A 25,531-nucleotide genomic window follows, 5' to 3' on the forward strand; every position below is an offset into this window, starting at 1 on the left:
CGTCTCATCATGGGGAACACTTGTGCCAAGTGATATTAAATTCCCTTAATGAATGTCAGAGTTATGGACCGGACACGAAACAGACCCTGTTCATGCTATGTTAACATTTGACTGCTAAGTGTGACCTTGACCTATGAGCTTAGGGTCTGAAAGTTGTGCATGACACATCGTCTTATTATGAGGTACATATGTGCCAAGTAATATTAAAATCCCTTCATGGATGGGAGAGTAATGGACCGGACAGGAAAAAAGCCCTGTTGACTTTTGACCTCCAATTGTGACCTTGACCTTTGAGCTAGGGGTCCGGGTTTTGCGCATGACACGTCGTCTCATCATGGAAAACATTTGCGCCAAGTAATATTAAAATCCCTTCATGGATGACAGAGTTATGGACCGGACACGAAATTGCGGACATACGAACGGACGGAATGACGGAAAAGCACATTCCTATAGTCCCCGAAACTGGTTTTCAACCAGTAGGGGACTAATAATGCCTGTGCCCTAAACGAGAAAACAAATGACAGAACCAAACAAATTGGAATTTAGAGTGGGGATCTGTGTTTATGGAGCCTGCATATCACAGAAACTGCCAAAAGACAGAAATAAAAACCAGGTACCATGTCCAAAGGGTGATTAAACACTACACACAGCTTTTAAAGCAGGAGTTTTTGAACTACCAAAGCCGAAATGCTCAAAAAGAAAAATTAAACAGTTCACTTACACAACATAATGTCGTGATGAACGGTCTCAATACAGTAAAAAAGGGTGGGGTGGGAAAGTTGTCCGTAGGTAAAAAGGTTAGATAAAAGTGTATGAAAGTGTATGACATTTTTGTAAATATTTTGTATATTACACGAGGAATCTTCTCAGAAATACCTTAAACACGAACATGTTGAAATAACCTACTGAAATTGACAGTGTATATATTGAAGTAGACATGTGTAATTATTTTATTTAAAAATCTGTCTGGGGCAAAATCTAGGAAATAAAACCTATATGAATGCACATGTTATACGGATTATCTTAAAATCGGGTATTTTCGATTTGGAAACATAATTGTAGGCCAGTCAAAGCAATCGAGTATTTTCGATTTGGAAACATAATTGTAGGCCAGTCATGTACAGGTATACATACAACTCAAACCAAAATATAAACTTGCCATTCTGTAACAATTTTCTCTTTGGCAAGTATGAATGTGTTCAAACTCCTGGCTAATTTCTTGCGGTAAGAAGCCAGATTAATTTGGTACATTTTGCAACACGCGCAACGACGTATTTCGTTGGTTACAAAATGCTGTGCTAAATCACTTGGTGATTTTAGATTTTCAGGAATGCAGAATATCTTCTTAAAAGGTGAAGTGTTAAAATACTCCTCCGCACCAGAGCATCTTCAAGAAGTTCTCCAAACCATAGCGCTTTTGTATTTAGGAAGTCACGGCGAGAATCGCCGATATTATCCTATAACATTTCTATTGTCAGTTTATAATCTGGAGGGCTACTTAAACACTAATGAATTGTAACCTGAAGATGATTTACAAATTATTTAGACCATTTTAAGTGAAATGCTCCGTGCCATAGCACAACGTTTTGTGACTAGAAAAATACGCCGTTGCACTTTTTGCAAAAAGTATCAAATTAATCTGCGTCTTACCAGCACCGAGAGTTCGCTTTTTAAAGAGGAAGGCGCTCGTCTTTATTGAAATTCCATGGAGTATTATCAAAGTTATGACCACCAAAAATAATACCTGAAGCGGGCCAATTTGTTTGCAAATCGGGCTCAGTACCTTACCTTGTGGTCACGTGGGTTCCCCACAGTGTATTATAGATTTTCAAAGCAATCACCACTCTAACGCAGTAGTTTCGGGGATACAAGAAAAAACAAAAGCTCGTAGAACACGTAATCCCCTCTTGATGCATTCAGTAATTGCACAATGAACAGAAATCATTTGGTCACTGTACACAAAAGTTCTACTGCTCTAGGTCAATGTGACCTTAACCTTTGACCTATTGACCTCAAAATCAATAGGAGTCATATGCTGGACATGATCAACCTCCCTATCAAGTTTGGTGATCCTAGGTCAAAGCTAGGGTTCTCAAGTTATTTATCCTACTGACCTCAAAATCAATAGGGGTCATCTGCTGGTCATGACGATCCTCCCTATCAACTTTAATGATCCTAGGCCTAAGCGTTCTTCAGTTGTCATCCAGAAACATTTTAGCTGTTCCGAGTTACTGTGACTTGGACCTTTGACCTACTGACATCAAAATCAATAGGAGTTATCTGCTGGTCATGACCAGCCTCCCTATCAACTTTCATGATCCTAGGCCCAAGCATTCTTGAATTATCATACGGAAACCGTTTAACTGTTCCGTGTCACTGTGACCTTGCCCTTTGACCTTCTGACATCAAAATCAATAGGATTGTCTGCTGGTCATGACCAACCTCCCTATCAACTTTCATGATCCTAAGCTTAAGCATTCTTGAGTTATCATCCGGAAACCGTATAACTGTTCCGTGTCACTGTGACCTTGACCTTTGATCTGCTGATCTCAAAATCAATAGAGGTCATTTGCTGATTATGACCAACCTCTCTATCAGCTTTCATGATCCTATGGCCAAGCGTTATTACGTTATATTCCTGAAACGGATTGGTCTACATACCGACCGACAGACCGACTGACCAACCGACATCTGCAAAACAATATACCCCTCCTTCTTGAAGGGGGGGGGGGGGGGGGGGGGGTGCATAAATACTAATAGAAACTCTTAACGTCTACGCGAAAATTATGCGATATTTTCAATTATTTTAAAAGTACAAAAAATCAGTTCACAGATGTGGGTTCGAGCCTCGCTTGGGGCGGAGAGTTCTTCCTGTGAGGAAGCCATCTAGCTTCGGTGGGGACCGTCTTTTATGAAATAATGCCCGCACTTCCTTCGCCATAAAAAGCTGGAAAGTCGCCTTTTAATTAACCTATAATTTGGTCGATTTGGGGTTAACCTATTTATGAAAGTGGGTTTACAAACAGTTTCATTTGAAGTATTGATAGTGGTTTCAGACATTGTTTTCTAGTCTACAAAACTTGGATGAAGACTGTATTCTGTTAAGTAGATAAAATAAGTAAATTGTGATCTTTTTAGTCACGTTAATTCTCGTCTTAAGAATTATAAGGGCAAGAAAGTCGAGTTTAGGGGACCCATTCATGATTTACTATTCCATACAAAAATGGTGCAAGGGCCGTGAGAGGTATTGCAAATTTCATTATATCTCATAAATCAACCAATCAATCAATCCGGCACCGTTATCAACTTGCTTCGAACTTTGTGTTCTATCCTTTCAAATGATGTTCTTGTAGATTTTAGTTTTTCTTGCTGACTCTTTGATATTAAATAGATGCATGCAAAGTCTGATAAGTTGCAAACACTTGAAGTTTAAACTTAATCCATCCACCTTGGAAAACGTGACAGTATGAAGAAAAGTGCAAACTTGACAGTATGAATTTGTTCTTCAGGACTATGGTTATCACAGGTACGCAAATATTTTTGTAAAATTTTCTATCTGCCAACAATTAATATAATGTGCTCAATTGTAGGTATAAGTAAAGATTTAAAATGTTTTACCGAAGTGACATTTTATATATACTAAGAAAGGCCATTCCAAATAGCTGAAGGAAAAAACTGACAGGTTGTTTTTTTTTTCTGAAAAATTAACAATTTTGTTCGGTCGTATAAAGTTGGAGGCTAAATAGGATGCCATCAATATGCAACGCAAATATACGCGGATCATTGAGCCAGGAGCTATACACTATATGGTTTTATACTTTGAAAGTTACACGTTCAGGATAGGCCATCCAATTTAGTTCCAATTTAGTTCATAAAACTATGTAACAGACGGAGTTTCAAAAACTTTATCAAAAATGGTTCTTTTAGCTCTCTTGAGAAAACGAATTAATTAATCTTCTGGGGATTTACCACAATTTACCCACTTTATACAACAGTGTTCATACATATAGTTAAAATGATGTAAACTTTGTGCGTTATAAAAATGTCTACGCGTTGCGTTTATAATGCTTGACAACGCAAACAAAAGGGAACTGAGCCTTTTAAGGACAAGATCAATATGAATATTCCAAATAAGATTGCTGTCAATATTAACACCAAGTATTATTGTAACTTCCTCCCTTGAAACTGATATAACAGGCGATGATTCTGCAATGCAATGTTATGTTTTGACCTTTTGAGACACACTTCATGTTTGGTTTCAGAATTTTTACAACTGGATCTTACACTTTCCATTTTCATGTTTTGATTATGTTTGATGAGACAGACGATTTTTGACTCCATGTTAGCTATAACGCCAACTGGGACTGAGCTGCTCTGATACATGCCGTTTGTCCTATTCTGTCTGGTCCTTACTGGTCCTTTGTTGCTATGTCTTCTGAAGCGATATAAAATTGAGGCATATGAATAATAAATTCGTTAGGTTTTCTCTAATGTGTATCTTTTTAATTGTTTAATATTTTCTTTGTCCCTTACCGCCCCACCACCCACCAGACCTGACCTTAACTTTGTAACTTTAATATTATGTTATCCTTTATAATGACAAAACGTTTCCCTATTGTTTGACCTAAGATAGAAACATGTTTGTTAATATATTGTTGCTGGATTATATAAAATTGTTTCGCTTTTCTAATATAAGAGGTGTATGCTTTAGATTGTGCAACATTTCACTGATATATACAGTATTTTAACATTGATACATATCAATTTAGAAACGTGATCAGGGTAATTTTAGTGCATTGTAAATCAAGAAAGTTAAGGGGTGGGGACACCCTTCTGTTTGCAGCATTGTGAATCTTTGCTCTCCTAATAATACAAACATAAAAATAAATAAAAAGATGAGGGTAACGTTAGGGTTGGGGCAGTCGGCTCGCAGTTTTCTTAGCTTTCTTGAATATTTTAAATCATGTAATTAAGGTATATTCAGGAATGTTAGCCTTTTGGTTCAGGGTGCTTTTTAATTACATTTAGCATTATGATATTGTCATTTCTGTTCCAACTTTTTGTCAGTTCTCTGATCTCATGTAATTTTATACAGCTGGTGGTTTTTGTTGTCCAACTTTGTGTCATTTCTCTGATAACATGTATTTTACTAAATAGTAATTTGATCTTTCTGATTTACCTTTTGTATTATTTGATCACATGTTTATACTAAACATACATGTTATGAAAATAAACACGTCTGGCATCCCCAGACATTGTCAATCAACTGTGCGTTTTATGTTGAATTCAGTATTAGATCAACCAACTGACATTTGGTATTACACAAATTAACGAGGAAGGAACTTGATACAAACCATAGGCAAATATAAAACACGTTTCAACACATCCGGTCTCATTTCCAGGTTAAACAAATGTCTTCATATAACAACGTAATGCTAAAATGCCATGTTGCATACATTAATGAAGTCAACTGCATGTCTATGCTGTATGTTACTATGCTTTATGTTAGAGTACTTGATCTTTAATTCATTCAGATCTATAGATACGCATTTTTTTACGTAAGTAAGTATGAAAGGCTTGGTTTGTGAGTCTTCAGATGACGTGTGTAATGACAAAAAAAAAAAGGAAAATTTTCTGGTCATTTATAGCTTTGTTTTTCAAGATTACAATATTATAAGCATGAAATTGTAAAATTATATCGATAAGGTTATATAAAGTATGAATTTTAATTGAAAATTAATTCTTAACCCATCTTGTGTTATAAATATCGGACTGTAAAGACGAGTTCGTTTAAAAGTTTAAAAGTTGCAAAAATAGATTTTTATTTTCAAAATATTATTATTATGTTTCCAGAATAAAATACTGTAAATCCATGACAAAAAAATGAATTACAAGGTTGAATAGGTCCATACATCTACTGATGACAGTTATACACGCAGTGTGTTCAAAATGTTAATTATAAGAATTAAACTGGCATACCCTTGAACAGAGAGGAGGCTATCCCCACCTATCTGCCCATAGATGCTGGATTTATTAAAATGTTGTTTTAAGTGAGGTCATTACTTGCATCGGTTTTATCATGTGTCCAGAACAATGATAGATGTTACACAGAATGTAAACCCCAAAATACATCGGAAATTTCATACCTTTATTTCAATAGTTTTCTAGAGAGATCCTCTGACCCCCTTTCATGCAAGGGGTCTCCCTCTCCTGTACTCGCCGATGAGCCCTTCACCCTCAACTTGTGCCCCGACATGGTGTTTTGGCAGGATACAACTTTTTTATTAATGATTTTCTGAAAACGAATGCGATAAAGTGCTGTTCCGGCTAACATGTTACTTACAGATTAACACTAACCAAAGTTTTCAGTAGATTATTTCAGTGACAGAAATCGTGTTTACTTGAATATAGACGGGCACAGGCAACAGAATGTGGCGCTCCAATGTTGTTGCTTTTAGCAGCCACTGACTCTTTAGCTCTTACGTTACCAATCAGGTCGGTCAGGTACATATTCAACTTCTACCAGTTTATGGTTGTAAGTATTTCTGTATATATATGATTCATTTTAAAAATACCGTCCACTGTTTTTGGTAATACTGGTAAATTGGTTATATTTCTATTATCAGTTGTATCATGCAGTAAACAAACACACGTTTATAATTATAATTAGTTTAAATAATGCATATCTTTTGAAATGATTTTTCATATATATAATTTTGTTGAAAACTTAAAATAATTGAATATTGCGTCAGATCGTGGCGTAAATTATACTTAACTTAACATGACGTGCCGTCTAAATATTTCAAAACTTTAATCAACTATCGTTGATTTTTTACCGTTACCTTTTTTAATTGCGTCTTAAGAAAATAAATTTTACAAATTTATGATAGTTCAATACCTTTTACACAGCCTTACAATGAGCTGTGAAATTAAAGCTCTGGCATGACATTTTATGGATTATCCTATACATAACTGATGAAGGCCGCAGTGGCCAAACCTTCGAGACGAAACCAACAGTATCAAGCTCAAAATGTTCAAAAATGGACATAGATCATTAAATAAAAGCTAATTGAGTCTAAAAACAAGCCATGATATCCACATATTAAAATGATACTTTCATAACATAGTAATTGAATGTGCATGTCGGTATAGATATGTAGTTCAAACTTTATATAGCCTAAGACAGTTTGGTTCATGTTTTGTTTTTAATAATAGATATATTATTATGCTTTTAAAGTTACCTAAATTTTGTTACAGATTATATTTTAACGTGACGTGTCTGTCATTTTGTAGCTATGTTTGTATTCTTAAAAAAACCACTAAATAAAGTTTTTTTCGCAAGTAAGCTTAATGTAACTAACAAGTACATGTCTCTTGTAAAAACTGTCCAATGTATCAGAGATAACGGATACTCTAAAATGGCAAACCAATAAACTACTTGGCACTAACACTATTCATCAAGACGTCGCACTACACTAAATAGTATTCTCTATATATTAATACAAAACTGTCATTTTTCAAAGAGCTACCAAACCTACCTAGAGCAATTTCAAACAACAAATCCTTACCTCATTTAAGGAGTTATGATAAAACTGACATAAAATGAAGAAAAAAGGAGGGGTCATATATCTTCTAAGAAATTTTCTCTTGTCACATTTGCTACTGTAAAATCACATCAAAATCACACTGCTGTGACCTAGAAGTACTACTCATACAAAAATTGGGTTTCACTTCAACAACAACCTCCTCTCCCATTTTTTCTACAAAAATGTCAAAAAAGACATCCACCAATGAAATGTAAATAGTTAGACCTCTGTTGCCACGCCAAGTGAAAAATTAGTGTTCAAAACCTGTCCGCAAATAACCCATATCAATTTAGTGTGTTTATACCTGATATTGGAGGCGTGTCATCAGTAAGTCATTATTATTGGTTATTTATTCTCACACCTCTTGCAAATTTAACCAATGAAAATGTCTTTAACTAAAGCTGTTTGTTGTTGAACACTCGGATGTACTCTACATTTATCCACAAATTAAAAAAAAAAAAAAGAAACTAAAATTAAAATCAGATACCCTCAACAATGACACATAGCGAAAAGAGGTCTCACTGGTTCAGGGAAGGAGCTATTGGCCTTGGAGGTATATTTAAGTTGAATAGAAACATGTATCCTAACAAATTAAATTATACCATCCAGTATTCATAGCTTCTCCGAGCTCCCTGGTGCGTGCACGTCGCGGAGAGGGCACATATGGCGCTAACTGGGTCAGCGCCCTAACTAGGTCAACGCCTGATCTAGTTAGTGTCACATGACGAAAACCAGGGAGTGTGGCCGTAAAAAGTGGACATACATCGGCTGAACTTCATCGTGCCTACTTGCCATCGTGTTAGACCTTTCTTCTACAACCGGGGTGCCGGGTCTGGTTGATCCCGGCCAACTCGATGCCGGATTACCATCTTTGAGGGACGTTTTGGTCTTGATAATTCCCAGGAGCATTTACTTCAGCTGGTTCATCGACGAGGTTGATGTTGGCTCAGAACCCCTGACTCGATGCCGGATTACCATCTCTGGGGTCTTTCAGTACAGTGGCCACAGCTGGTTCATCGACAAGGAGAGACCTCGGGACCAGGCTTCCAGATGTGACACTTCGGGCAAGACAGTTAGTGGAGGCGACGTACAACGCAGGGACGGAGGGCGGGATAAAGAGCAGACGACCAGATCGTTTAAAATGTAGACACAATAACAGCGATGCCAACAACAGTAAGAAGACACACACATAACAGATGTTACATAATCACGATGACATACATAACAGATGACACATAACTACGATGATCATGTTACTAAATTGATGTACTTTAAAGGGAGTGATGAAAAGATGATGTACGAGGAGGAGGAGAAGAATAATTGTAGCTATGCTCGCCCATATGGTTTTAACCGGTGGCGAGGGTAAACAAACTCAACACACACACACAGTATTCATAGTTCTTTCTCTATGCTGAAGTCAGACAGATAAAGTAGGTTAATTGACCACTACATTTAGGTCCTGTACTGTATGTAAATAATTACCAGGTGAGGGAGATGGCCTGTTTGCACCAGCTGGTTCATTTGAACCAGGCTGGTCCAATTAACCCATAGTAAGACATGTACACATGGACCTAATGAACCATATTTGTCATAATCAAATTGTGAAGAAAAACTTGTAAAAAAATATGTGCTTTAGCCTTAGAAACACATTCGCAATCTTGTTTTGAAGTGTATGTTTATTTCTGAGCATGCACTTTGTGCTCAGACAAGTACAAGCTATATAAGCTGCCTTGACTAGATTTTTTGCCGCAGAACGACAAGAATATGAAACAGTTTTAAAACTGTCAATAAAGCAGGAGTTATTTGCATCGAATTTACTGTAATTTTCAACTTGTATATATGATTTTGCTGTGTTCACCGCCATTTTGCAATTTTTCCTAGCTGTATTATGAACATGACTGAAAGCAGCCATTTGATGCGGGCGAAAGCAGGGAGATAACTGAATAGTATAAAGGGAGATTTATGTTGCCATATTTTAGTTTTGGATGCAGGGGGATACAAATATGCGGTTGCATCTCAAATCAGCTGAAGTCAGTATGTTTTCTTCCTCCTTTATCTCTTGGGTTTTACAAATGGCAGAAATAAAGACTTTTCAACAGTTACATTATTTTATTTTAAGAATTTTGTGAAATCTATGCGTGACCTAAGTGTACAAAATAACATACCTGTTGTTTGCAAAGCGATTCGCAGGTTGTTGTAAGTGTCAAATTCATTAAAATGTAGTTGCATTGCATAAGTAAAAGTTTAGTTAAATGTCCGTATCATGATGCGAATATCCACATTTGTTAGTTCTCTTCTAAAACCAAAAAAAACGTGCGTCACATGATTTATGGTTCATTAGGCCTATGTATACATGTCTTATTATGGGTAAATTGAACTAGCCTGGTTCAAACGAACCAGCCTGGTTTAAAAAGGCCATCTCTCTGACCTGATTACATAGTCACAGTATATGTTGCTGGATTTTCTTCTTCAAAGAAACATCCTGTTCACATTCTGTTATTTAGCATTCAAAACCTCTTTTCTTGCATTCAAAAAATGGAACTACTAATCTATGCAGAACTAAGATGTAAGGCCAAAATAAAAAGTATGTGTGGTTCAGGGACCATTGCCTCAAGAGTTAGGGAGTAGATAGGGGCTTTTTTTTTAAATCATCTCATTTTCATGTGTACTAATTTGCTTAACTTAAAGATTGTACTCTTTAAACCATGTAGCATGTATATTCCTTTCTTATATGCTTGCTTTATTGAATTATGTTGCACTTCAGCATACTCATCATCATTTATAATAAAGGCAAACATTCTATACTGATACATTATGGCCATGCGTGGGGGTTAGAGAAAGAAAATGACTGTTAGGTTTCCTAGCAAGCATCGCTGTCCGTTGCTTTTCAAATATAACTTAGTATTTTAGTAATTTAAACTTCATTCTCTTCCTTTTTATTAACTCAATTCAGACCTCTGATATATGAGAATGGTTGTGGGAGTGAAGTAATTTTTCATGACTTTGGTATCTGTTTCGTACTAAAAATATTTGTACCCAAAAAATTGGGAATAAATATAAGGGTCGGCAGGTGAAATTAGGGTCGGTCGGGTTCCCTGAACCACACATATTTTTTATTTTAGCTTGATGCTGGGGCTATATATGCCTTTTAATAACAGACACCCAAGATTTGTTTGCTTCTAAACTGCCTCACATATTGACATTCTAGAAATAAAGGGTCATAAGAGTTTATTAATTTCAACCTTTTATGACCTATACATTTTTGGAAACTGCATTCAGAGAGCCATAAACTGAACTCATATATATATGGCTATGTTCATGGAACCAAATTGACATTAATGTTACTTAGTAAAGGAAGGTAAAGGTAAGCTTTATTTAAGAAAGGTAAAAATAAGCTTTATATAATGCCGCAAACGTGTGGTTGTAATTTTCAGTGGGAAAATTTGTGAAACAAAATGTGACGTTTTATTTTTTCAGTATTCTCAAAGTACTGTTTTTCACTTATGACCTTTTATTTCTGGGATGTTGATATTAGGCAACCAACCTATGTAAAGCATAGTAAAATATGATTAGAGCAGTCTTTTTGTTTATTTTTTTGTGTTTTTTTTTTCATTGCAATTGGTACAGTATCTTTAAAAATGATCTGGTTGTTTTATGACTGGGCTCGCTTGATTGTAATGTACACAGGCTTGCAAATGTTTCCATTATATTTCAGTTGGAGTGTTGTATGGCGTAACTAATACATGTGTAGGACATCCATGGGATACCCTGAAGACAAAAATGCAGGCACAGGCAGGCTATGAGAAGACAAGCATGTTACAGACATTGGTGAAGACACTCAGAACTCAAGGAGTCATTGGACTGTATAGGTACTGTAAAAGTTCTGTCCTGAAGGTTCAAGGGACCGTAATTGCACCGTAGTTGAGGTTGCAGACTTCATAATTACCTCTAGCCTGAACTTGCTCAAAGATTTGTTAGGGTTAAATTCCTTCATTTGACAGAGAAAACCAGCTTGCTTGGCTGAAATTAGGTGCTTTAATCTTACTAGATTACCTACCAGTCAACGAAAAATTATTCAAATGGGCACTAAATGGTTCTTTCTCATCTATTTAAGAAGGAAAAATAACACCTCATATTATTTACTGAAGTTCGTTTTCCATGTAGTCTTTTATACCTAAATGAAAACGATTTCCAAAGAAATACATCAAGAAAACCTTCCATTTTGTCTTCATATTTATCTACCCTTACAGAAGAAAAAGGCCTGCTGCATACTCTTGCTGTGTACATACAGCGTATATGATGCGTACATGATGTGTACTGAAATCAAGGGCTTTAAATAGTACGCAGGATATGCACCGCACTTACACCGATAGTACGTTTGTAGTACATTTTTGACATGCAAATGAGCTCTGCCGCGTACTACTTGCTGCTTACATGCTGTGGACTACATAGTACACAGGATGTACGCTGGAGGAATTTAGTATACGGAAATAGTACGCAGCATGTACGCGGCACATACACTTTTCACATGCAAATGAGCCTGCGGTGTACTACCCCTGCGGCGTACATGCTGTGTACTCCTGCGGCGTACATGCTGTGTACTCCTGCCCCGAGTCCTGCGGCGTACATGCTGTGTACTCCTGCTGCATACATGCTGTGTACTCTTGCGGCGAAACCACTGTGATAATGTAAATTCCTTACCCCACCAACTTTCGTATGCAAATGCTGATCATTTGGACAGAAAAAAAACAGAAAAAAGATAAGTGACATGCATCAATAAGTATTTACCCTTACCAAAATAATGTAGATTGATGTTATCAAATAAATTAGTATGCTTTTCCTAATCCACTTTTCAATGAAATAAATCAATTTTTGTAGCATGTAATTTGGTAAACATTTGAAGAAAATGGCATAACTGCATCAAGGGGAAACAACTTTAATGCAACTAAATATAAGTGTTATGATTTATTATAGATGATGTGTGCGTAGTATGTATTTATTTTGATTAAAATCCATCTGAGAACAATCTAGGACTGGAATTATATAAGCATTTATACACTTTTACGTCCGTAAAAAGTAGCGCACCAAAAAATTTTGGATTGATTTTTTCCAATGGGGCGAGCGCAATTAGCCAAAAACATTCTGAAAATATACGAGCGGCAAATCCGAAGAACAACTTTTTAATTTGGTGAGGCCTTAATGAGTTAACATAATGAGCATTTAAGCCTTTATAAAACATGATAGAATGGGGTTTTGCTTAAGAGAATTCAAATAACAGTGAGAGCTATTAATTCTTCTCATTCGGGCACTGTTGAGGCATTATCTTGGTAATTATTTCATGTATTACAAAATGTAATGCAACGAAGTTCAAATAAGGCTTTTCAATTATCCAAGTTAGAAAGCTCCAGGATTAATTCAAAATGAAAAAGAATATATTTTTACACTGCATGCAAGGTGCAGCTCAGAAATCACTAAGATGTAAGCTTCACAAATGAATATTGCAGATAGTTTGGCAAATTTTCATTGTTCAGAATACCGGTAATCTGAACTACTCTATGCTATTAAGATAAAAGTTACTCGGAAATCAAGTTCTTGCTTCCAAAAAAAAAAAAATGTACAAATCCTTCCTGCATGAAGTGTACTTCAGACTTTTACCTAAAAAAATTCAAAGTATAAACACCAAAAGAAAATGAACAAGTCCCTCCCACGTATATGAAGTTTACTTCAGACTTTAACTTATAAAAAAAAACTAAGTATAAATGCCAAAAGAAATTGTACAAGTCTTTCCCGCGTATATGAAGTGTACTGCACAAATTTCAAAGTATCTGCGGTGTACATGCAGTGTACTATTTTCTTGTACAAGTCCCTCCTGCGTACATGCAGTGTACTCCTTAAATTTTCAGAGTCTGTGCTGCGTACTTGAAGTGTACTAGTGACCTCCTGTGTACATGCTGTGTACTCGTCGAAATAGTACGCGGCATGTACATGGCATGCAGTGTATGTAAAATGTACTCCTCTGGCGTACTACTGTGTTCGCGGCATATACACAGCAAATACCCAGCATGTACGCCACAGAGGCTTGCTTCTGTAAAGGTACCTTTGGGAAACTTCCTCTCTTTTCATTTCCCAAGGAACCGCTTTAAAGATGGGTGTGAGTTTATTTCATGTACTCCCTGCTGACAGTAACAGTACATTATGTACCTGCAGTCAGGATTGTTATATTTTCTTACAATAAACTATGTATATTTTCAGGGGCTGTATTCCACCATTGTGGGGCTCTGGCATATACAGATCTATGCAGTTTGCTGTGTTTGAAGGCGTGTAAGTAAATATACTGGAGAAATGTTCACTTTTTAAAGTAAAAGTAAAGAAAAGTTTCTTGTTTAAGGTGGGTAGTTGACCTCACCTGGAAGGATAGAACAACTTATTTCCAGTTGAGCCCACGGCAGGCATCATATTTAACTCCCCAGCATTCAGTCACAGATACTGCTGGAAACAGTACCAATTTAAGTAAGTCATCCAGCACTGAACACTAGTCAGAATCAGTAAGACAGACTTTTTTCCACTGCAGCTCCTGAAAATGAGATATAATTTCAATTTGTCTTGATTTTGCTCAAAATTTATTATTCAACTTTATTGTCATACATTTTAGGCAACAGTATCTTTCTATTTGGTTGATGAATTTCAGGATTATATATGTTGTATCAAAGAAATGATATCTCTGACATTTTCTCATGAAATCATTTATCATTTTGATAGATAATAAAAGATGCCAAGTACAAAAAACACTATGATCCTCATAGATAAATGAGATCTCATTTGGTGACTAATATGTGTGTTCTTATGAGAATTTTAGATAACTCTGTGGTTGTGTTTTTGAATTTTGTTATTCAGGTCATTGCAATTTTAAAAGTACCTTCAGAAATGAATTGGCAAAACATTTTATTTTCAGATACACATTTTTAGACAATCCATTGATGAGGCATGAGATACCGCTCACTGCAGGGCTACAGTTGTATGTTGATTTCCTTACATCTATTACTTTGTATAATGTTATATCCCCCACAAATTTTGTTTGGGAGTGTTTATGTAGAAATATCACTTTGTCTGTCCACTATAGTCCCACCTCATTATGCCCCCCTTCAAAGAAGGAGGGGTATATTGTTCTGCAGATGTCTGTCAGTCTGTTGGTCCGTAGACCATTCCATTTCCGGGTGATAATTCAGAACACTTAGGCAAAGGATCATGAAAGTTGATAGGGAGGTTGTTCATGGCCAGAAGATGTCCCCTATAGATTTTGAGGTCAGTAGGTCAAAGGTCAAGGTCACATTGATCTGGAAAAGTTAAATGGTTTCCGGATGATAACTCAAGAAATTTTGGGGCTAGGATCGTGAAAGTTGATAGGGAGGTTGGTCATGGCCAGCAGATGTCCCTTATTGATTTTGAGGTCAGTAGGTCAAAGGTCAAGGTAACAGTGACCCAGAACAGTAAAATGGTTTCCGGATGATAACTCAAGAACACTTCGGCTTAGGATCATGAAAGTTGATAGGGAGGTTGGTCATGACCAGCAGATGACCCCTATTGATTTCGAGGTCAGAGTTCAAGGTCACAGTGACCTGGAACAGTTAAACATTTTCCGGATGATAACTCCAGAAAGCTTGGGCCTAGGATCATGAAAGTTGATAGGGAGATTGATCATGACCAGCAGATGACCCCTTATGATTTTTAGGTCAAAGGTCAAGGTCACAGTGACCTGGAACAGTTAAATGGTTTCCAGATGATAACTCAAGAACGCTTGTGCCTAGGATTATGAAAGTTGATAAGGAGGTTGGTCATACCATCAGATGAACCCTATTGATTTTGAGGTCAGTATGACAAAGGTCAAGGTCACAGTGACCCAGAACAGTTAAACAGTTTCCGGACGATAACTTGAGAATGCTTCAGGGAGGTTGACCAGCAGATGACCACTATTGAGGTCAGTAGGTCAAAAGTCAAGGTCACTTTGACCCAGAACAGTAGAACTTTTTTTGCCAAACAACTAGAGAATGCTTTGGTTTAAGATCACATTTGATGACCAGCAAATGACCTTTATTTATTTTGAAGTCAGTAGGTCAAAGGTCAAGGTCACAGTGACCCGGAACCGTTACACCATTTTTGGATGATAACTTTAGAATGCTTTGGCCTAGGATCATAAATTTTGGTTCACAGATAAAACATCATAAAATACAGGTCAAGTTTGACTTTGAAGTCAGTAGGTCAAAAGGTCAAAGTCGTAAGGACCTAGAACAGTTAAACATTTTTCCCGATAATATCTTGAGAGTGCTTGGGCCTAGGCTCATGAAAGTCAATAGAGAGGATGGTCATGACTAGCCAATGACCCCTTTTCATTTTGAAGTCAGTAGGTCAGATGTCAAGGTCACAGTGACCCAGAACAGTTAAACAGTTTTTGGATGATAACTTGTGAACACTTGGGCTTAGGAACATGAAAGTTGATTGGAAGGTTGACCTCAACCAGCAGATGATACCTATTGATTTTGAGGTCAAAGGTCAAAGTCACAGTGATGTGTAACAGTTAAACCCTATCCGTATGATAACTTTAGAACGCTTGGGCCTAGAATCATGAAAAATTAATAGGGAGGTTGATCATGACCAGCAGATGACACCTGTTGATTTTTAGGTCAAAGGTCTAGGTCACAGTGGCCCGGAACATTTAAACTGTTTCTGGATGATAACTTGAGAATGCTTGGGCCTATGAACATAAAAGTTGATAGGAAGGTTGATCACGACCAGCAGATAACACCTCTTGATTTTGAGGTCAGTAGGTCAAAGGTCAGGGTCATGGTGACCCATAACAGTTAAACCGTTTCCAGATGATAACTTAGAACGCTTGGGCCTAGGATCACGAAACTTGATAGGGAGGTTGAACATGACCAGCAGATGACCCCTAGTGATTTTGAGGTCAATAGGTCAAAAGTCAAGGGCACATTGACCAAGAACTGTAGAACGTTTTTCGTATGGTTGACAGATTTAAATAATTTTTGATACACAGGTGTATCATCGTCAAATATAGGACAAGTACGACTAAGACATTGGCTTACTTCTGTGACAAGGCCATATTGTGGGGGTATAATTTGTCACTCATGTGATAGTTCTAGTTGTTATTGGTCAATGCTATCATAAGGTCCTGATACATTTGTGCATTATGCACACTGGATAAAAATATTGGTCTCAAAATAAATGTGTAGAATCTGCCATTTTTACCATGATGTGTGCATATTTTAGTATAAACTTTACACATATACTGCATTTAATTTAGTGTATAAACGTCTTACAGGTATATTTTCTGTTACAGGAGGGTATTAGCAGCTGGAGCAGTGGCCTCAACAACTAGAGCTGTCATAGAAACACCGCTAGAGTTTGCAAAGGTAAACTTATTTTTACATGCTTTATGTTCTACATGACTTATATTATATATTATTATATATGCGAGTTTGAATTCTAGCATAAAACTGTTGTTCTTGTCACTTTCCGGGGGTGTTTCAAAAGGAGAAAAAACATGTGTAAACGGACAGATTCTTGTGCTCACATGCTGTTAAAACACCCTTTTATATATGCACATTCTGTTGCAAAGTGTGAACACATTACGGCCCCAAAACAGATAATTCAACAGGAAATGACATCAGTGTGAAAAAACAACACTGACATTCCCACGCCTTTCATGGAAAAATGAAGTTGAGCAGTGTGGAATTGTAGCCTCTTTTACACAAACACAATCATAATCCATTTCAAAAATGAATAATTTACAGTGTATTAACCTGCTGTCTTCAATAAAAAGTGATATTTTATTGCTTTTAAATGATGGTACATTTTTGGAGAAAGATCTATGTATGTCTTATATTCTGTTTATTTTTTATAGAACAACAATTTCTTTATAAAAGAGCAGTACATGATAAGATCATATAAACTCAATAGAAGCATGTATAAAGTATTAAAATTCATTAATCAATAATAGCCAGATATTGAATGAGTAAGCTTGCAAATACAGACATACTGGTATTCCTTCTGTTTTACATCAAAGTTCTATTTCAAAAAGTCGAAAGGTATGGGTCTGCAGGGGTTGATTTTAGTGGGTAGGGATACAGGCATGTCCAACATATTTTTAAATATATTTAAATTTATTAATTTCTGGACTATGTTGCCTTATGTTTTTATATAACTTGTATTATCCCATTGTAAAAAACAAATGCTCTTCTTATAATTTCAGATCAGAAGACAAACGCAACAATCTTGGGAGTTAAGAAAAGTGTACACGGTAAGTATTTCACTTGTTGCACAGTGACCGTGATATATTTAAAAATTTAACAAGATGTAGGCTCTTACCATTTTTCCAGATTGAAATGTTGTTTTATAATCTAATAATAATCGTGCTTCGGTGAGCACAAGTTATTCATAGGCACATGAAGTTGCAGACTTTCTAAGATTAGATAAATAGGAATTTTATTTGCAAATTTTGTTTTAATTTGGTGGATTGACACAACCATGGAAACTATTCTCTATAAATAAGAATGATTTCGCAGGAGCCACCTGTAAATAGTGTGCTGTTAGCCAACATTATTTGACTGCTTATCCTGTTAAGAAAAAAGATGTTTTAACAAGAATTGTTTGTGCCTTCATTTTTCAGAAGTGCTACTGTTCTTTCAATTTTTTCATACTGTATGTGTATGGGTAGATCTACTTTGTATTGTTGAATTCAGCAATAATATATAGCAGAACCGTGTTTTAACATTTGGAAAATATGGAGAGGTTATATGCCTTCAGAATAATTGCACCAGGGCATAGCCTGATGACTGAGTGTGTGAATTATACATGCTGCATAAAATCAATTTGTGTTGTCAAGATATATTGAAACATAGCTCTGCTATATATTATTTCAATTCTAATAATGTCTTTTATGTAAATTAGTAGATGAACTAGGGAAACACTGTTTCACTGTGCATGTATGGTGGCAAATGTAGTAGGTTGACTTGATATCAGCACATAACTGTTAAACAGGGGTAAAGTATGGGAGTAACATGTCCCTCCAATAACATAGAAGTATCTGAAACATCTTTTATATAAACTAGTAGGTCAAATGTGGTAGCACTCATTCTTTTTACCACTCCTGTATGGCACCAAAAAATATGTTGAAGTGACATCAATATTGCAATGTTTTAACAGAACTGTGCATGAATTTTTCATATTAGTATGTCATTTAGTAAATTTATGGAGGAAATATAGTGAACATTTGAAAAATTTATCATTTGTCAATAGTTGTCTACATTTCTTTTTCAGTGCATGTATATATACCCATACAATTATACATTATGTGTTGTGTTTGATTTTCAGGGCTTTGGCATAACCTGGGTACGAACTATGGGTCTCATGTGCTCATACTTCATGCTGGTAGATACTGGTCGCAGAAACTTTCCAGAACATTTTAAACGTCCCATCCTCGGTCCATTCCTTATATCGGGTTGTGCAGCTACACTAGGATGGTGGATTGTGTGGCCATTTGAGTACATGAAGTCCCAAGTACAGAGTGGATATGGAGGGTAAATACCTCACCTGTTTCTGTTCTATTAGAGAGATTGAGTTTTCATATATTATTTTCACAGGATGTATTATGCTATATTCCCGATGTCGGTCGATCCGTCCATCAGTTAGAATTCGTGTCCGCTCTGTAACTCTTGAACACCTTGAAAGATTTCAAAGAAACTTGACACAAATGTTCACCACATCATGATGGCATGCAGAGCTGATGTTCTGGATTGCTTGCTTCAAGGTCAAGGTCGCACTTAGGCCCTAAGGTCCTTAGGCCCCTAATAGAGGTCAAAGGTCATGTAACTTTGTTTTGTGTCCCCTCTGTACTCTTGAACTGCTTGAAAGACTTCAAAGAAACGTGGCACAAATGTTCACCACATCAAGACAACATACAGGGTGCATGTTTCAGTTGGCTTGCTTCAAGGTCAAGGTCACATTTAGGGGTCAAAGGTCATACCTGAACCCCTTGAAGGATTTTGAAGAAACTAAATACAAATGTTCCCCACATCGACACAACATGCAGAGCACATGTTCTGGATGGCTCACTTTAAGGTCAAGGTCACACTTAGGGTCAAAGGTCATATGACTAGTTTGTTTTATGTCCTCTCTGTAACTCTTGAACTGCCTGAAGGATTTTAAAGAAGCTTGGAACTCATGTTCACCACATTGAGACGACATACAGAGCGCATATTTCAGATGGTTTGCTTCAAGGTCAAGGGCAAACTTAGAGGCCAAAGGTCATACCTTCGGGTAGATTTTGCTCTGCATTGCGGTACTCTTGAAATTTGTATTGCATTGTTTTCATTCTATTTTTAGCTCGACTATTCGAAGAATAAGTAGAGCTATCCTACTCACCACGGCGTCGGCGTCGGTGTCGGCGTCGGCGTCACACCCTGGTTAAGTTTTTCGTACCAGTCCACATTTTGACAAAGTCTTTTGAGATAAAGCTTTGAAACTTTCAACACTTGTTTACCATCACCATGTCCAGTTATAGGCAAGAGTACATAACTCTGTCAAGCATTTTGACTGAATTATGGCCCCTTTTGACTTAGAAATCTTGGTTAAGTTTTTCGTACCAGTTCATATTTTGACAAAGTCTTTTGAGATAAAGCTTTGAAACTTTCAACACTTGTTTACCATCACCATGTCCAGTTGTAGGCAAGAGTACATATCTCCATCAAGTATTTTGGTTGAATTATTGCCCCTTTTTGACTTAGAAATCTTGGTTAATTTTTTCGTACCAGTCTACATTTTGACAAAGTCTTTTGAGATAAAGCTTTGAAACTTTCAACACTTGTTTACCATCACCATGTGCAGTTGTAGGCAAGAGTACATAACTCCATCAAGCATTTTGACTGAATTATGGCCCCTTCTGACTTGGTTAAGTTTTTCGTACCAGTTTATATTTTGTGTAAAGTGTTTGACATATGGCTTTGAAACTTTTATATCTTGTTCAGTATTATAGTCTCTATCAATAGGCAAGAGTACATAACTCTGTCATTTTTTTGGCTGAATTATGGCCCTTTTTGAACTTGGAAATTGGTTCTGTTTTCATATATGTCCATGTTTTGTAAAGACTATTTGACATATGGCTTTTCAACTTTAAACACTTGTTTATCATTATGATTTCCATCTGTAGGCAAGAGTACATAACTCTGACGACTATTTTGGCTGAATTATGGCCCTTTTTGGACTTTGAAATTTTTGTCAAAACTATTTGAACTGTGGCTTTGAAACTTTTAACACTAGTATATCAACATGATTTCCATCTGTAGGCAAGTGTACATAACTCTGTCAACTATTTTGACTGAATTATGACCCTTTTTGGACTTGGAAATTAGTTAAATTTTTTTATACAAGTCCATATTTTGCCTCACATATAACTTAACATATTTGCCATCATGGTCAGTCATTGCCATTTACTGCAAGACTAATCGAAATCCACAAATACAGGAACATTTTTTGTTTAATCCATTTTTTTCTTTTGTCTGAAAATCTATGGAAATATTTTGACCCCATTCTTCAATCAATTCTTCGAATAGTCGAGCGCGCTGTCATCCGACAGCTCTTGTTCCTGAACTAACAGTCCTTCTAATAAGTATTTATTCTTTTACAGTAAACAAATAGCTGTATACAAGAGAATGGCAACAATTATCAGAGAAAAGGGATTCTTCTCTTTGTACCGTGGAATAATGCCAGGAACCATTCGCAGTTTTCTTGCCAATGGAACCAGTATGGTCGTCATGACATTTGCTCAGAGAAAAGTGACAGAACTTGGACTTAGAGATTGAAGAGAGAGTACAAAATGGAAGTTGAACTTGCATTGATTCCACAAGTGTATATCTGTGATATTTGTATGGTTGTAATTATGTCTTCCAGTTAAAAAGACAGTCAATGTTTTGTTACCAAGCTAAAAGCTTGTTCAGACAAAGTGAGATAAATTTAGAGGAAATAAACTAGACAGGTAACAAATTTATATAGGTCAGTGTTAAGATATTATTCAAATTTCTGGCATTTTTATTGGCCTAGAGACATCTTTCACAGACCTGATATATTCCATATTAGGTTGAGTAAGTGATCCTTGATATGGAAGTTTTGGCTTTGTTAATAAAGTCAGAATTCTGCAGAAAAGGCAGGGTAGTCAGTAACATAAAATCGTTACATGACTTGTTTTGAACAGACAAGGGATAAATGTTCCCATGTTTTGGCCTAACATGGATTTCCAAGGTAATGTGCCACAAACCATTGTATCTAATAATACCTTACCATAGGGAAAATCTGTGAAAGCTACTACTAATATGTACTTTCCTTCAATCATCACCTTCTCTGAAACTGTTTGGCAGAAGTTGATGAAACTTAACCTGAATGTTCCTTAGATGGTCCTCTTCCAGACTTGCTGACATTGTTCTGCTTGGTTGGCAAAGTAGCTTTACCCTTGTCATAAACTGCTGGTCCTATTCCAAATTGGTTTGCAAATGATCCTTGGAGGTATATCCCTCTACTTAGATTGTTCAAATTTTTCTGATTTGTCAAAAAAACATGGTTTTCAGAGGGAATATATTGTATACATAGCAGAAATTTCAAAAATCTTGTAAGATTTTAATTGTTTTGCAGAAATGATCCATGGGTCATGCACAACCAATGTTATTAAGTTATTCTGACTTGTCCAAAAAATATGGCTGCCAGAAGGTGTGGTCACTTTTTCACATATGTATATAATATCTTCTTGTCAGAAACTGCTGGCCTGATTTTAAAATAATTTTACATAATTGTTCTTGTGACCCTTTACTTAGTGTGTAAAATTATTCAATTTGCCAAAAAAAAAACATGGTCACAAGAGCTAAAAATAGAAAATTTTTAAAACATCTTCTCCAAAACCATTGCTCCAATTTTATAATGATTTTCTTCTCCGAAGATTGTTCAGTTCAGATTACTTTGATTTATCAAAAAAAAACATGGCTACTATAGGCTGTTTTACCTGTATAAATATGTTGTGGGAAATAAAAAAAAGTCTTGTCATAAACTGCTGGCCCAGCTTCAGAATCAGTTCACAGGAAAGTTTTTAATAACTCTGTTCCAAAATTGTTCAACTTGTTCCCGATTCATCATATAACATGGCTACCAGTTTCCTTTTATGTATACAGTGGATACATTTAAAAAATCTTCTTTGAGTAATGAATTCACACTTCCCTTGGATGACCCTTACATAGATTTTAACTTGATCAAATTTAAAAAAAAAAACAGTATGGAAACAAGAGGGCATGGTCACCTTTCACTGTATATACAAGATGGCCCCAATTATTTCGAGTTCTAAGAAACAATTGGCTGCAAGAGCAAAAAATAAAACAATTTGCTACAACATCTGTTCATAAACTATTGGTTTGATTTTGAAAAACCGTCGTTTATATGACTGAAAAATTGTTGAAAAAGACGTTAAACTCGAACACACACACACATTTTGAAATACTTTCACAGAAATGTTCTTTGGGTAACCCTCTGCTAATCCATTTAAAGTCATCTTGATATGAGAAAAAAATCCTGCTTGGGATGAGCCTAGTTTTCTGTATATGGCTGATCGGAAAACTGAAAGTTGCCTTCTCTGAATCTGCAGACTAGGCTTCAAAATAATTTAGCAGAATTAATTCTTATTGTAGCTGTTCGAGCTATGAAACTCTGATGAGCGATATAGGGTCATGATGGCTCTCTTGTTATTTTTAGGAATTCTAGTTCTTTTTGGCCCAAATCATGAAACTTTATTCTGGAGACTTTATTTGGAGTTGCCTTAATTTTTGTTTATCTTTTATATGTATTTACAAATTTTAAGATCTGTTATGTGTTGAATTTTATATTCTTAAACATCATTGGAACCATTTGATGTGTTTGACATGCCGACTGGTGGGAGACCACATAATGACTGTAGACCAGCATATTTTTTTATCATAGTATTTTTATGAGCACGTTAGAATGAAACTAATGCAGGTCTTTGTGTTGCTTATCATTGTCCAAATACAACAATATACTTGGAAATTTTATCAGTTGGAATAAAGCTGAGTAATTTTCAACTGCCTGTATGCCAACATTTTTGGTATTTTGTTTTTATATGAATTATGAGAGATTTTTTGCAACTTTTGATATTTTGTTGAAGGTATTGTTTTTGCATTTATTAATCAAAACCCATACCAAACTTGTCTAGTCCTTAGATGATGTGTCCTAGTCTTTAGTTTTGTTTGAATTGGAATCTCAAGGCATTAAGCAATTACATAATTATGCTTACACTGATGTAAATGGCATATCTAATATCAATATGGCAAATCTGTATAATTCAGGGTCCATTGTTTTGATAGAAGCCCTGTAGTAATCTCTCTGTCTATCCATCCTACCGAACACCTTTGTCCGAGCTTTACCTTTGTAACTCCTGGTCCAATTTTATTAACCGAGTTATTAGATTGGGGTATGTCGTTGGTCGGGCAGGCGGGCGGGCGGCGGCGTCAAACTGGTGTTTCCAGTCAATAACTTTTGTTTCGGTAAAGATATTTGAATAAAACTTGGTATGTATGTAGCTTATATCAAGACAAAGGCTGGGATTGATTTTGGGGTTTCTGGGGTCAAGATCAAGGTCACTGTTACTTAAAATAGAAAAAGGGTTTCCGGTCAATAACGTTTGTTTCGGTAAAGATATTTGAATAAAACTTGGTATGTGTGTAGCTTATATCAAGACAAAGGCTGGGATTGATTTTGGGATTTCTGGGATCAAGGTCAAGGTCACTGTTACTTAAAATAGAAAAATGGTTTCCGGTCAATAACTTAACTTAGGAATGAGCTATCATGATGAAACTTGGTGTATAGAAAACTTATATAAAGTTGTAGCTTGGGATTGATTTTGGGGTTTCTGGGATCAAGGTCAAGGTCATTGTTACTAAAAATAGGGTTAGGGTTAGGTTAGGGTTAGGGTTAGGGTTGTGCTTTAAAGTGGTGCACTGTGATTCAGTATACCTTTTTATTCTTATGAAAAGTGTTGAAAACCTGGTTTCATGGCATTGCCGCGTTTCTTGTTAATGCTTAACAGCATAAGTATTCAGCACAAATTTTCTGATTGCAGTACACAGAATTTTAGGTCAGGAGAGGTCAAAGGATCATAAAATATTACACATTATTGCCTGTGCCAATAATTTTCACTCTTACTGTAATTTTATTTAAACTTGGTATATAACATGACATGGTGATATGTTTCAATGAGGGTCAGAATGGTCTTAAAATATTGTACTATTTTGGACATCTTGTATGCTGTTTTTTCATATTCTCAGGGGCCTAAGGGATTGTTTTATTTCCAATAACAGATTAACCATTTCCTAGATAGTATTTGGGTTTATTTTTTATAAAAAAAAATCATTTGTCATTCAGATGGAAACATGAGATGTTACAGAAATTATCCCATTAATTATTTTGATACATTATTCAATACCAACCCCAACCTTAGACATTGACCAAGAGTTTCTTGTATTCCCGTGGATATAGATTCAACACTTAAGCACAAACAACTTGCAGAATTTTAAACATATAAATTACCATGGTGCAATAAAGAGACATATTCTGTAGTAAATACATTTTGTACGTCAAGAAATATGACAATTAATAGCATACTGAATAATTTATGGCAATTTTGCTTACCCCAGCAGGGAAACATAACTGGCATATTACTGAATTTTCAAAAAAATCCTTATGATAAGGATTTTTTTGAAAATTCAGTAATATGCCAATATTTCATCCATTTAGAGTTCAAATCATTTGAAATTTTCAGTGTGTCAGTTTTGACCCACACCTGTCTAGAAAAAACTAAATATTATTTTATTTGATAACTTTAAGGC

The 25,531-nt window shown here is 35.9% G+C and overlaps 1 protein-coding gene across 2 annotated transcripts; it reads left to right on the forward strand.

The window, feature by feature from the left end:
* The first annotated feature begins 7,987 nt into the window (after positions 1–7,987).
* On the forward strand, positions 7,988–25,040 carry LOC123525090 (probable mitochondrial 2-oxodicarboxylate carrier). Of its 2 annotated transcripts, XR_008370161.1 has the most exons (9): positions 7,988–8,139; positions 11,302–11,455; positions 13,839–13,907; positions 14,539–14,601; positions 16,939–17,011; positions 17,851–17,898; positions 18,972–19,177; positions 21,283–24,270; positions 24,422–25,040. XR_008370161.1 is itself a non-coding variant. In XM_053538189.1 (8 exons), exons 1-8 carry the CDS (start codon positions 8,082–8,084, stop codon positions 21,455–21,457), a joined length of 846 nt encoding a protein of 281 aa, XP_053394164.1. In that variant the 5' UTR covers positions 7,988–8,081; the 3' UTR covers positions 21,458–25,040. The 2 variants fall into 2 exon arrangements, 1 of the variants encoding a protein (XP_053394164.1); XM_053538189.1 differs by having other exon boundaries at positions 21,283–25,040.
* Positions 25,041–25,531: the final 491 nt, after the last annotated feature.

The sequence above is a fragment of the Mercenaria mercenaria genome, chromosome 3, assembly GCF_021730395.1.
Source record: "Mercenaria mercenaria strain notata chromosome 3, MADL_Memer_1, whole genome shotgun sequence".
NCBI classification, from domain to species: Eukaryota; Metazoa; Mollusca; class Bivalvia; order Venerida; family Veneridae; genus Mercenaria; species Mercenaria mercenaria.

Bases quoted from the DNA above. Each gene is read 5' to 3' on its own strand.
- LOC123525090 (XM_053538189.1), top strand. From the start codon at position 8,082: ATGACACATAGCGAAAAGAGGTCTCACTGGTTCAGGGAAGGAGCTATT. The intron at 17,012-17,850 runs GTAAACTTATTT...TTATAATTTCAG, and splicing joins CACCGCTAGAGTTTGCAAAG to ATCAGAAGACAAACGCAACA. The intron at 19,178-21,282 runs GTAAATACCTCA...ATTCTTTTACAG, and splicing joins GTACAGAGTGGATATGGAGG to TAAACAAATAGCTGTATACA.